This window comes from Crocodylus siamensis, chromosome 1 (genome assembly GCF_052110815.1).
Source record: "Crocodylus siamensis isolate JL-2025a chromosome 1, ASM5211081v1, whole genome shotgun sequence".
In the NCBI taxonomy this organism is placed as follows: Eukaryota; Metazoa; Chordata; order Crocodylia; family Crocodylidae; genus Crocodylus; species Crocodylus siamensis.
Genome location: NC_143395.1, coordinates 292,485,014 through 292,499,078, shown reverse-complemented (window position 1 = coordinate 292,499,078; position 14,065 = coordinate 292,485,014). Strand labels below are relative to the sequence as shown.

General features: G+C 40.7%; 1 protein-coding gene across 1 annotated transcript in view; it reads right to left on the bottom strand.

The window, feature by feature from the left end:
• The window catches only part of CYFIP1 (cytoplasmic FMR1 interacting protein 1), a 140,061-nt gene that overhangs the window by 56,156 nt on the left and 69,840 nt on the right, over positions 1-14,065 (bottom strand). The window contains exon 22 of the mRNA XM_090064813.1: positions 9,801-10,000. Within this exon, the coding sequence (XP_089920939.1) occupies positions 9,801-10,000 (200 nt within the window). The remainder of the gene's footprint in view (positions 1-9,800; positions 10,001-14,065) is intronic.

The window sequence follows — 14,065 nt, the reverse complement described above, 5'->3', positions numbered from 1 at the left end:
GGAAAGATAAGAGTATCAGCACACATGTATTAAATACAGGTCCAATAATAGTTTCCAAAACCATACATTGCAAAATGCTAGGTAGCGCCCTTGGAACTACAGGCACACATTCAATCTTCTAGAGTCCCACCTTCCACCCAGCTGAGGAATGCTGATGCCAGGGATGTTGGCAGCAAAACAGCTGTAGAAAGGTACTGACATAGACAGCGAGGAGGTATCACTTTTTGCATGCTACATCTTTCATGCGACAGCATTGTTTCTATCTGTCTTGTAAAGAGAATGTGAAAGTATTTATCCAATATCAGAAAAAGAATTAGAATTTTGATCAACTAACCAAAAGCAGACACCAAACTGCCTTTGGCAAAGGCATCTTGGGGTTTTCAGACAGGCATTCTAAGGACATTCAGAAGAAAAAATGTTTGAGAGATGAACTGGCATCTTCTGGGAAAGCAAACCAAGAGCCTTTCAGAATGTGTAATTCTTCATTCTTTGTATTTTCTTTCTTTTCTTTTTAATATAAGCCATATGAAAGGAGGACAGGAAAAAAAATCAGAATGTAGTAAAAGAATTATCCTGGAGGCCCTAACATGTAGCTTATGCAGAATTAAGCCTGTGGTAAGACTGGAAATCTGCTATCATGAGAGTATAATTGAACACAGAGCTACTCAGATCAGGCTTGTAAAAGGTGGTAAGCCTTAGAGAGCCTGCTGTCACAGCTCTAACAGGGCTGACCTCCTAATTTCTCTGTAGTTTACATTTAGATCTAGTATTTTGATCACAGTCACACAGACACTGAAACATATGCCATCTTTAGGATGAAGAAAAGTATGACACTGCTTATCACATCATGTTTTAAAAGCACATGGAAGATCTAACAATTATGAAGCCATGCTCTCTTTTGTCTTCTAGGTATCGACAAAACCTTGTCTCCTAGGAAACATCATGGAGATGAAAAAAACAAAGCAGCTCATAAAACTTCTCTGCACAATGTCAGTCCAAAGCTTGCAACAATATTTAGAGTAATGTCAGGGTTACCAAATGTTTGGGAGTTTGAAGCCAGCTGATGTGAACTATAGCCATTTCCTAATTAACCCTATTCTACTTTTGATCATCACTACAGCAGTCGTGTCCAAAGTGTTGTGGTTCAAAAATAGATCTGTACTACTCAAAACTTATAAGCAGGGCCAGACACAGACATGGGCTAACCAGGCAGCTGCCTGGGGCCTGGACAGAAAGGGGGCTCAAAAATGGTGAAAATGATTACAGGCAGCCCTCGACTTACAATGTTGCAAATTACAATGTTTTGCACTTACAACATTTATACATTGACACCCAGTTTCAACTTTATGATGTCAGTTTCAACTTTACAATGCTTGATCCGATGTGATGCCATGCCAGCAAATAAGTTCACTGCATTGCTCATCTCCCTGGAAAACATCTGTCCAAATTTCCTTGGACATTTTTTTTAAGAAAGCAGACAAGACTCCAGAAAAACCTGCAGCCAAGACTCCTGAGAAGACTCCAGCCAAGAACCCTTCAAAAAGTCCAACCAAAAGCCCTTCAATAAGTCCAGCAAAGTCACCTCGAAGAAGTCCTTCCAAATCAATGATTGCTAATTACAATATAAATACATTAATGTAGCTATATTACTCATCTATAATTGATCAGGTACAAAATTCTGGGGTATTTTTGGTGAAAATAGAGTATCAGGCTTTGGTTCAGGAACCAATTCCCCCATTCATAACCTTGTTTCTTATGAGAAAATTGGTTCCAAGTTACGTTTCGACTTAAGACGTGGTTTTCAGGAACCAATTGTGTCAAAAGTCCAAGGACTGCCTGTATTATTATCACTACTATGGCAAAGGGGGGGCCGATACTAAAAATTCACCCGGGGCCGCCAGGAGTCTAGGTATGGTGCCGCTTCTAAGCTAGAATGAAACCAACCTGCAAGACAGTGGTGCATGGAGAATAACTATGTTATTACGTGAAATGCTAGAGATCAGTTTTCTTAGCATAATCCTTCATTCTGGTCTAGGTACTTGGGACTACACAGGTAAGTCTGCTACGCAGCAAATGGTGACATTGAAAAGAAGTGCCACTGCAAAGCAGTAGGTGTAACTTGCTAGCAAACAACTTGGGGAGCTGGTGTAACAATGTTCTTTAACAGGGCCAGCCTCTTCCATGCCAAGAACCAGAATAATCTTTCCTCTGGGAAGAGTTACCACTATTAAGTAGTTCTAGGATTTGCTGCAGTATCTGTAATAGTTACTTGAACCCTTCCATGCAGGATACACTACAGAACGTTCATTCTAAAACTTTAGTCTGCTAAAGTTGCTTACAAATGACTTACCCAGTAGCAGAAATGCCAGCCGGACATGAAGGAGGAAGTATTCATTACTTTTATCAAGGTAGCACCCAGCAGGGCCCCCTTGTACATGACAGATAAAAAAAATATTGGTATTGTCCAAGTTAAGACAAGATACAAACAGGTGGATATGAACAGATGGGGAAGCACAGGGAAAGGAGTTGATTACAAAACGTAAAAAGCAATGATCACAGTGTACCGACTGCCTTGCCACAGTTAACAACAGCCCTTTTTTTTTTTGTTGGCATCATAGCACAGGAAATTTTTAAAGGGAAGATTTGGAAGAAAAGCAATGTGGCAGTGTTGTGGAAGGAGCTTTTTGTCAGGTCCAAGAACAACAAAAGCACAGGAAATATTTTGTTACCTGCTGAAAATTTTGACAAAAATATTTTTCTGCAGTTATTCCCTACTCACTTTTGTGCACACTAGGTTAGAACTTGGCACTGATGCCAGCACTCCCAGGCCTGCCACTGCTGGTACTACTTTCTAGTTATGCTCTAGTGGCATTTGTAAGAGGTACGAGGAATAGCTGAACAGGGGCAAGGACTGAATCTGCTTGGTAAATCTAGGATGGGGAAAACACGGTTGGTTCCCTTTATTAAAACTCCTCTTTAAACAGTGTAATCAATATAAAGAGGAGAAAAGGTGAGTATCCTTTCTTAAATATTTCCATACAAAACCTGTCCAAAAATCTTCCATGCTTTTAGGAACTATAAAAGAGCCACAAGCGAGCTGTGCATTGAGAGATATGAAAAGCTGCTATAATACAGTTTTCACTGATTAAAAGAGGCTCTTGTCTTTGCATAACATACTGCAGTAGTCTATTATCATAAGAAATCATGTCTGATTAATTCAATTCATATTTTCTGTAGATTTGGATACAGTGGTGAGGTGTTTTGGGAAAGAGAGAACTAAAAGTTGACTCTGTACTCTCATGAACTTCACATAATGCGGTCAAGGGGCTATTAAAAAAAAAAAGACTGCCATTGAAACCAAATTTGCCCGATACAATTCACACGCTCTTTTCTCCTTTTCTGATCAACATATAACACACAGGAGGACTGAGAACAATGTTAAATCTATCTAGAGCAGGGCTGAGCAAAATGGCAAATCTGGCCAGTGGCCAGACTCCACTTCCCAGCAGCCCTTGCCCATGTCGTTGCGGCCGGTTTCCACAGAGACCCCAGAGGCCATGACAGCCCAGGTCCAGGGTTTCCACGGGGACCAACCCCGGCAGCACTGGCAGGGCGGGTGGCTGGGCAGGGAGTGCATCGCAGTTCTGCCCCAGCTCCCAACCACACTGTCACCACTGCAAGATCCCAGCCCTGGCCCTGGAGCAGTTCCCCACCCCGCTGCTTACCCTGCCAGCACTGCTGGGACCAGTCTCCGTGGAAAACCTGGTCCTGCACCATCACAGCCCCACCACTGCTGAGGTCTTGATGGAAACTGAACACAACAATGCTGGGAAATGGAGTCTGCCAGGGGCCCAATCCGGCCCATGGGCTGGACTTTGCCTGCCCCTGATCTAAAAGGAAGAATTGGTCATATTCAGTGTTGTCTCTCTTGCCCTCCTGTATGTGTAGATTAAAAATCCCCTGTTGAACTTCATCACAGACCTGAACAGGATTACTGGATTTGAGTTGCTGCCATTCACTCCACAGCCTACCATTTCCACAAATAACCTAAGCTGCCTCGGTTTTGGGGCCTGAATGCATAGAAGTGCAACAAAGTCACGTGACCACTTTTGAAAGCCAGCAGTTGCAATTAGTCAAATTACTAAATCTTTTAATAACAGGCATTATCTCAATATATTATCAAACGTAAAAATAATTGCAGAGAAGCAAATAATTCAATATGGAGAGTGCAACAATATTTTTGTGAGACAAACTTAATTTCTGGCCTGACACTAAAAGCTTTGCAAATGCCTGAAGCCTTTTATATTTAAATGTATTACTGAGTTCAAGTGGTCTAGGGAGAAAGAACTCCAGAAAAAGATACCATGCATAAAATAGCTTTACTAATAAACATTCTGCATAAACAATAAAGGAAGATTAAGCAGACTTCAGTTAAAATTTAAAGAAGTTAAAAAAGTACTGCACCTTGCCTAGGGAATCCCCTAAGAATTTTCTCTCATTTTGTACCTATGTTTTAATTTTTTCTTTCTTTCCTTCCCCCTTCCTTTAAAAATACTCTCTTCCTTCTCTTGTTTGTTTGTATCCTTCACACAAGATATGATCTATGGAAGGGTAAGTGCAAAATTGACTCTACACACAAACCTGCCAAATGTAAACTGACAGCTTTCTAATCACAGGGGTTTATTTGTCTTAATTTGTGCAATTTCAATTGATGTTACCTTTCATTTTACATAGGAAAGTAGTGAATTTATACTTTATACCTTAATAGTCATCACTGTCTGTAAAAAGAAAGGAACGTGAATTGCAGGAACAACAGTATCCCTTAACCTCCTCAAAACCCTTGGTGCCCCGCTAGCCTACACACAAAATTCAAACAAACAGAGCTCTGTGATCAGATTCATAGAATCACAGAAGTAGGGTTGGAAGGGACCTTGTAGATCTTCAAGTCCGCACCCCTGCCTGGGCAGGAGAAATACTGGGCTCAAATGACTCCAGCCAGGTAGGCATCCAGCCTCTTCTTAAAAACCCCCAGGGTAGGAGCCAGCACCACTTCCCTTGGAAGTTGGTTCCAGCTCCTAGCCGCCCTGACCGTGAAGTAGTTCTTACAGATGTCTAATCTAAACCTACTCTCCAACAACTTGTGTCTATTATTCCTTGTTATGCCAGGGGGCGCTAGGGGAAACAAGGTCTCTCTCAAACCCTTCTTGTCCCCCTAGTGAGTTTATAGACAGTCACCAGGTCCCTCCGCAGCCTTCTCTTGTGAAGGCTGAACAGGTTCAGGTCCCGCAGTCTCTCATTGTAGGGTCTGCCCTGCAGTCCCCAGATCATTTGGGTGGCCCTCCTCTGGACCCTCTCAGTGTTGTCCACATCCCTCTTGAAGTGGGGCGCACTGAACTGGACACAGTACTCCAGCTGTGGCCTGACCAGTGTTGCGTAGAGGGGGAGGATCACCTCCTTGGCCCTACCTGAGATACACCTGTGGATGCATGACAAGATCCAGTTAGCCCGGCCAACCGTGACCTCGCATTGTTGGCACATGTTCATCTTGGAGTCAATAATGACTACAAAATCCCTTTCTGCCTCCGTGCTCTCAAGAAGGGAGTTTCCCATCTTATAAGTGTGCTGCTGGTTACTACTGCCCAAGTGCAGCACCCTGCACTTGTCACTACTGAAACACATCCTGTTTTTGTTAGCCCACCCCTGTAACCTATCCAAGTCTTGCTGCAGTCCTTCCCTCCCTACTAGCATGCTCACCTCACCCCAAATTTTGGTATCATCAGCAAATTTAAACAGGGTGCTTTTCACCCCGTCATCCAAATCGCTGATAAAGAAATGGAACAGCACGGGCCCAAGGACCGAGCCTTGGGAGACTCCACTGCCCACACCCTTCCAGGTCAAATATGACCCATCCACCACCACCCTCTGAGTACGACCCTTCAGACAATCTGCAATCCATCTGACTGTGTAGGCATCAATGCCACAGTCGCCTAGTTTTTTAATGAGGATGGGGTGGAAGACAGTGTCGAAGGCCTTGCTGAAGTCCACAAAGACTACATCCACAGTGACACCTGCATCCAGTGCTTTTGTGACCTGATCATAAAAGGCAATCAGGTTGGTCTGACATGAGCTGCCCCTAATGAAACCAGGTCCAACAGGGCATTTCCTCTGGTGGGACTGTGCACCTCCTGAATTAAGGGGAGGTCCTTTATCTCGGCCAGGAACCTCCTGGAACGGTCCAACCTGGCTGACTGTTCCTGCCAGCAGATGTCCGAGTAATTTAAACCACTCATGACAACTACATCCTTCGCCTTAAGCGCCTCTGCAAGCTGGCCCGAAAATTCCCAGTCTAGCTCCTCCCCTTGGTTGGTGGGTCTGTAGTAGACCCCCACCGTTAGATCCCTCTCCCCACGGCCCCTTGTATCTTGACCAGAGCACTTCAGCTTGCCACTCCTCTGACCCCATTCTGATTCCTAGACAGAGCGCCACACCCCCACCTTTCCTTCCTTCTCTATCCCACCTGTAAAGCCTATAGCCCCTAATGCTAACTGCCCAGTCATGGGATGAATCACACCACATTTCTGTAAGCCCTATTATGTCTGGGTCTGAACTGGTTATTCTGAGGGCGAGTTCATGACTTGATTAGATTTGTTATATGCAAATCAAATAAAATCCACAACTGTGATATATGTTCTTGCCACTTTAAAAGGGCGAATTTTACAAAGTTGAAATAATTATAAGCTGAATCAGCTGGGAAGAAGAATTTAAACAAAAATGTGAATGATAAGCATGAACAGGTTAAAAACATTTTATTAGATGTCCAGAAAGCCACACTGACAAGAAAGTAGAAGAGAAAAAGCAGCTATAAAACAAAATAAATACATGAAAAAGGGGGAAGTTGATAGTAATTAATATAAATTAGAAATATAGGAAACTGATAAGGTAAGCAAAGAGACAAGAGGAAATCTACTTCCAGCAGACTTAAAAGCAATAAGAAGAACTTTATTTTTTTTAAGTAGTTCAACACCAAAAGAAAACCAAAAAATGCCATAGGTTCATTCCCAGATGATCATGGAAGAATTGTTAATAATAGTGCCAAAGTAGTAGAATAGTTAAGTAACTATTTATGTTCTGTATTTGGAGGAAAACAATGTTTTCAGATTATATGATTATAAAATACTTTCTGTTCCCACAGTAATGAAAGATGATGATGTTAAACAGCAGCTACTAAATTAGACATCATAAAATCAGCTAGTTTGGACAACTCGTGTACAAAAATTTTAACGTGCTGGTTGTGGAACTCGCTAGATCATTAATAATGATTTTCAGCGAGTCTTAGTACAGTGGAAAGATTCAGAGGAATGGAAAAAAGCTAACATTGTGCCAATATTTAAAAAGGGCAAATCAGATGCCTTGGGTAACAGCACTGTTCACTGACATAGTTCTCAGGCAAAATAATAAAATGGCAAATGTGGGATTTAAAAAAATAGGACAATTAAAGATAATCAACAAGGACTAATGGTCAATAAGATCTTATCAAACTAGCAATGCCATTCTTATGAGGTAACAAGTCTGGGTGATAAAGGTAATGGATATGATGGAAAAAAAATTCTATAGGCATTTTTCTTGGCTCCAGTGTGCGTTATGTTATTTTTTGGTAGAAATCAATAATGAAATCAGTTGAGCTGGATGAGTATTGCAGATGCTGTTTAAAATCTGCCTGCATTTAATTCTCTCTCAACTGAATTTTCCTCCTAGCTTGGAGCTTACTTTTAAGCAAATTTCTATATGCCTTTTATATAAATATGTAGTGGGGCCACAGATTCCAAATAGTTTCTCTCACTGATCCCATGTCCACTTCCTAAACTTTTCAGTACGGATGTGAAGTCTCTTTGACACCATGCTGGACACAGATTAACTACTTTTTATAGATATTGAGTTTCGTAAAATTTATATTTTTGAAAGAGAGGAAAGTCTGAAGTTGGACTGTGCTTTTCTTTAAGAATTATATTCACGTTATTCCTGACATACCTTGCTTGTCACACTGAACGAATCTGGAGCTGAGTCATAACATAACTGTATAAGAACGGTGTAAAAAAGAAAGACTCGAGCAACAAAAAACACTTGTTTTGATACACATTTTCAAAAAAAAAAAAAAAGACTACAGAGGCAGCTCTATAAGGACACAGGTATGGTTGCATTCCTTCCTACAACTAGTAATTCAATACCATCTTACCATCATTTCACGGTCAGCAGGTTTCTCATTGTATTTCACTCACGGGGGTATAACACTGCCACAACCACAAATTGATAAATAAATGCAATACGTTCAATTCAAACAAACAAACAAAACAAAACTGAGTGTGAAGTGTCCTCAACAGGACTCAAGTATCCTGTAGTTCACATCTTGCCCTTCCACCCTGCACTCCGCCATTCTGCTTATTAAAGTATGAGCAGCAGCAACGAGGACCTATAGAACAAGTCTCCCACGATACAAGAAAGTTATAGTATGCATTACCCTAAGCACAAGTGAATGAGCAACAGAAGCTACGTTCAACAGAAACAAGTGTGCAAATCTACTGCTAGGCTCCATATGAATTATAGTTTCTCTAAAGGATGCCGTTTTGATTGCTGGGAATTCTGCAATGCTATAACAACCAGTTCTGTAGCAAAAAATAGTAACAACAACAGAAAGAGTGCCTTTATACTTGAATGCACTGTACTGCAGTCAACTAGAAAATAGTACTTTCCCTCCTGGCTAGAGGCAAAAACATACAACTGATAGGAAAAACATATGCCAACGTAGCCAAATATAAAGAAAAGTATATTTTGCTGCACATCATTTTGCTGCACAAGCACTGAATTTTGTGTCAACCCAGTAATCCATCCTGTTCCTCAATGCAGAACCAAAGGAAAATCATTTTGCTTACTCCTGAAGAGGTTTTACTACAGAATTTTGTTTACAAAAAATTTATTGTTGACATGTCACTTGAACTATTTTTAGATAATTCTTATTCTAAACTACAGCAGTGGTATTCAACCTTCAGCCTCCCAGGCCATGTCACTATAGGTCTGAAAATCAGGCAGCAGGAGGAGCATTGGCAACTCCCCTGCTGCCAAATTTCCAGATCCAGTGTGCAGGGTTGGGCCAGCATGTAGTCAGACCCAGTGCAGCTAGGCCAGATCTGGCTTGGACTGGCACACCACCATTCACCCAGCCCACAGGGCCATAAAAGCTGAGAGCCCCTGCTCTAGAGAACATTTTAGATAACACCTTAAAAGCCAAAAAAAAAAAAAAAGGACAGAATTAAGATGTTGAAGTTAGGTTCTACTGTGACAGAGAAGAAAAGCGTAACAGAAATGCACGTGAATCCCAACATAAGAAAGCTAAGGTATTTGAATCGGTGTATTTCCTTTTACACAAATAAGGTAGCAGAAAATGTATATGAAGAGAATAGAGGCCTTTTCCTCCAGCATTTACTCTGAAAGATGTTAGGACAGTGAGAGATGAATTGTCACAGACATCACTTGCATTCAATCTTCTCTCTTGCTGTGAACAATCCTAACCATTCACATTTTGTACAAACTAATTGCAACAGTAATGCAAATGTAGGATTAGAATTGTATTTGAGTATAAATTTAAAAAAAAAGGTTGTTTCTTTTTGTTTTTTTTAAGACACTGCCAAAAACAGACAGGTATCAGCCCATGTTTAACACTGGAGTACAAAACCCTACTGTATGCTTCATCCTGCTGATACAACTGGACTCCCCAAAATAATTCATTCAAAGGCCACAATGCTAACCTGTTAGTGGACCCATTGTAGCAGTAGTTTGGAAGGAAATCATAGTTGAGTTCCCAGAAGACATGAAGAGTGATTCTTCCATAGGGAGCCGACACATTGTGATTGGCTTCTCTGAACATGGCATCAAAGCTGTCCAAGGTCATGTATCTACTCAGTAATTTATGCGTCATTTTGTTGATCTCTATCAAGCCATCTAGTTCCTGAGAAAATTTAAGACAAGAAAGTAGGAAAGAGAAAGGTGAGGCACATGTTAAATATGGCCAAAAAAACCAACCCGACACGCACCCAGAGAATAAGCTAAATGATAAAGCAGAAGATTGGGAAGATTCAATTACAAGACAATCTCTTTCCTCAGACACAACATATTTCCAGTGAGCAATTTACCTGGGATTTTTCTCTATCCTAATGAATGGATATATGGCCAAGTCTAAGATAGCTGCCTGAAGTAGGTGTTACTACAGAGCTTGGATTCGAGGCGGCAGGCAGTGAACCTGGTCTGCATTGAGTAACAGGTTTTTTTCCAGATTGAAAAGGACTATGAGGGCCAACACATGACCACAGACCAGTGTAACTTACACTGGTATATAGTTAGTCTCCACTTCATGAAAGGTAACAGTACCCTGGAGTGACTTACACCGGTGTGTGTGGCCACTTAACTTTAACCCTAAAGTCAAATTACTCCAGAACAAATCTTATGCATCTTTAGCCCCCTCCCCCTCAATCCCCCAAGTCTGCAATTCTAAAGGTAAACTGTTAGTTTGGGAAGAGCCAGAATATCTAAGAGTAGTTTATGTTTGTTTGCTTTTTTTTTTTTTTTTTTTTTTAACTCAAATATGCTATGGAAAAAGCCATGAGATGCTGAGTCTATTTCAAGTCTGTTTATTCTCCAGGTCGATATTTCAGAAGCACTCATTATTGGATCACTAATGTTTCCATTTCATGAAGTCTACAGTAAAATTTCTGTCATCATCAATGGGAGCTGAATTAGGTTAAACACAAATTAGGTTAAAACACGTGGATCAAGGCTACTCTGACATCCTGTAATTACAGTGCACACTTGATTAATCCAGCAGACTCCAACATCACGTGTATCCACATCACCATGCTGAAACACGGCGGCAGTGGCGGGGGGGCTTTAACTACAGCTCTCTCCCTACCTCCCGGAGAATGTGTATAAATGGCCAAAGCCTCTACCAAGCAGACAGAGTGATAGATTTTCCCAGAGAATGAGTCAAATATTTTTTTTTTTTACCAAGCAGTTTCTTCTACCTTCTTATAACAACTGTATATAACATTAGGCACTGCCAGAGTTGATATAACAAGTCTCAGACTGTAGACACTTCCTTCACAACATCTGATAAAGTAAGCCCTCTACTATGATAGCTTATGTTATACAACTCTGATTTAGTTAGTCTATATGATGCAAACCTACACTGGTTTCTGTCACATAAGACAGTTTATAGTATAGTTCTGTAACCACACCAGCCCAACCACAGTGCAAAACATTTTCTTAGAATGTGACAGGCAACCACATACTGAAAGGTAGACAATATAACAGACAAGCACATTCAACTTTTTGTGCCTCAAGTTATCCATCACAATGCCTTACTAACATTCCTTATAGACGCCAATTTTTAGTACAGGGGCTTTACCACAAAACAGCTCAACCTTTAAAATAGTCGAAGGTTAGCTTTAAAATGAGTAAAAAGTTGTTTTTCAGTTCAGATCCACTGGTTGCATCAACACGTGAAATTAATTTCACACAATAAACTCTGGTACGGTTTGTGCCTGAATTTATTGCTCCCAGGTACAGCATTTACATGTATGCTCAGGACCACAGCCCGTTGAGCTGGGGTGGCACAGCCCCAGCTGGCAGAGGACGTGGGGGGTCAGCCTGGCAGCCTGGAGCTGCTCCACCCCAGCTCAATATACTGCAGAGGGGCTGGCTGGTGAACAAGGGTACTACAGGGCTGCCTGCCATCTACCCCTGCACCACACTGCAGCACCCTTCTGTCCCAGCCAGCCCTGGTCACCGTTTACATGCATGTTCCGGCAGAGTAAATAACTCCACTGCAGAACGGTACTTGTGTTGGGTTGAGTTAATTAGTTTATTCCAGTCTAATAGCACCACTTGTGTAGACACTGATGTTTTACTTCAGAGCCAATTAGGCAATTCCACAATAAGCATCTCATGTACATGCACCCACTGTTAACAAAATGTCTCATTTTATTTGCAAAAAATAATTAGTTTTTAGCTGAGAGTCGTTTATACCAAAGTATAAGCATATTGCTAAAAAAAAAAAAAAAATTACACACAGTCCTGTATATCACACTTATCTCATAGGAAGGAGTGGAAGCGTGTTCCGTTTCTGAATATTTTCTGTTCCTCTACACTGGAATAAAACTTCATACTACATAAAAACTGCATTAAACGAACATCAAGGTTGCTAAATCAAGTATTCAAAAGGAAGGAAGTGCCAACCTCCTATCTCACTCTTCTCAAGTCTAAGTTCATGGTCCTGCCAGTTCCAATCTACTACTTTACCTCAGCCCTGGTCTTGTTTTTGTTCCCTTCTGCATGAGAATTAGACCACTTTCTCCTCTACGCTGCTTGGCTGCTAGCTGGAAATTGTTGAGAGCAGAGGAGAAATGGACACTCTGTTCACAGTTCCAGTCCCTGGCCCTACCCCATCTCAAAGCAGCTGGGCATATCTGTTACAAAAAAGGTTTGACTTTGTCCCTTCACTCCTATGCTAGAACAAGCTCAATAGTTCAGCATGGCTGGGGGATACAAAGTAGTCAGATTTAAGAGGCATGCAGGAAGGAAGTATGTTTAAGTCATTTTCTGTGGAGGGTACAAAAAAAACTTAGTCAACAGATAGTTAAACATGTGAGTCTTTAAAGCAACAAAGTCTGGGTATGACAACCTGAACTACAATTTTTCAAAGATTTATAACTTGATAGCATTTGGGTAGATTTTTGTAAGGACAGGAGCAGCCACGTCACACCCAAAAGCCATCCCATCAAATTTCATATTCCTTCTCTAAAGAATGAGAGTACCAGCAGTGTTCAAAAAAAGTTTGCCAAAATTTAAGCACAAGCACAACAATTAATTCTTCCCGCTTTTCCAAGTAGCAGAATCACTTGGGATGGAAGAAAGGAAGAAAAAAAAAAAATCAACCAGAGGCAGGCTTGGAGAGTTTGGTCTGGGGTTTTACAACTAAAGCTTAGCAAAATTATAGATAACTGAAAAATAGAATCGTAATAGTTCAGTGCTGCAAACCCTTAATATTGGTCACTACCCATCAGACTTGTCTAAAATACTGCAACTTGAAGCTGATGAATGCGCTTTAGAAATCACTGCAAGGTATTTTCTGGATCACTGTGCTTAAGATTCAGGCTCCAACTTGACGAGGTCATAAGCTGTTGACACTCTCCAGCAGCCTTTCACATCTTCTTGGACTTGAGCTGTGTTTAGATGAATGAATGCAGACTTTTCTGCCTCAAGACACAGAGCCTGTAAAAACAACCTGCTGATCTTTTTTAAACATTCCTGAGTTGAGAATATCAGAATCTATAAAATATCAGAATGTACAAAAAAAGACCAAACTGAGCTCAATTTGTTCCGTGAACTAAGTTATTCTTCTACTGGAGAGAACAAAAAGAACAAATAAGACTGCTTTGCATTTTTTTCTCAGAAAGGCAGGAATTGCCATAGCATATTACATCAAGGGCTCATCTAACTTGGAGTCTTGTTTTCAGCCAGTGACTAAGGCCAAATGTTTCAGATGAAGATATCAATCTCTAAAATACATAATTATGAAATAATGTCTTGATAGTAGACATTTCTAACTTCTAGAATTAGAAACCAGCCTATACCATGAAGCAACAAAGCTTTGTAGTATTGCATAGCCTAACTAATGAAAATAGTTACATTATCTACAAGAATCATCTCTTTTTTAAGTTGCTCACCTCAGCAATATCTTCCAGAAATGAACTCCCCAGGTTGTCCTGTGCCAAAGCATGTTTTATTAGTTTAAAACTGACTGGCTTTCAATTTCTGGTATTTCTTTTGTGATTTTATTGTAAGAGGATAAAAATAAGTATAACTTCTCTTGTCTAAATCATTATTTTGTATGCCTCTCATTGCCCATGTTTTTTTAGGCATACAACTTATACAATCTTTTCTTTTATGGGAGAGTGTCCATGTTTCATAACGTACATTATTGCCCAGCACTAAAATCATTTCAATTTCAGCTGTATTT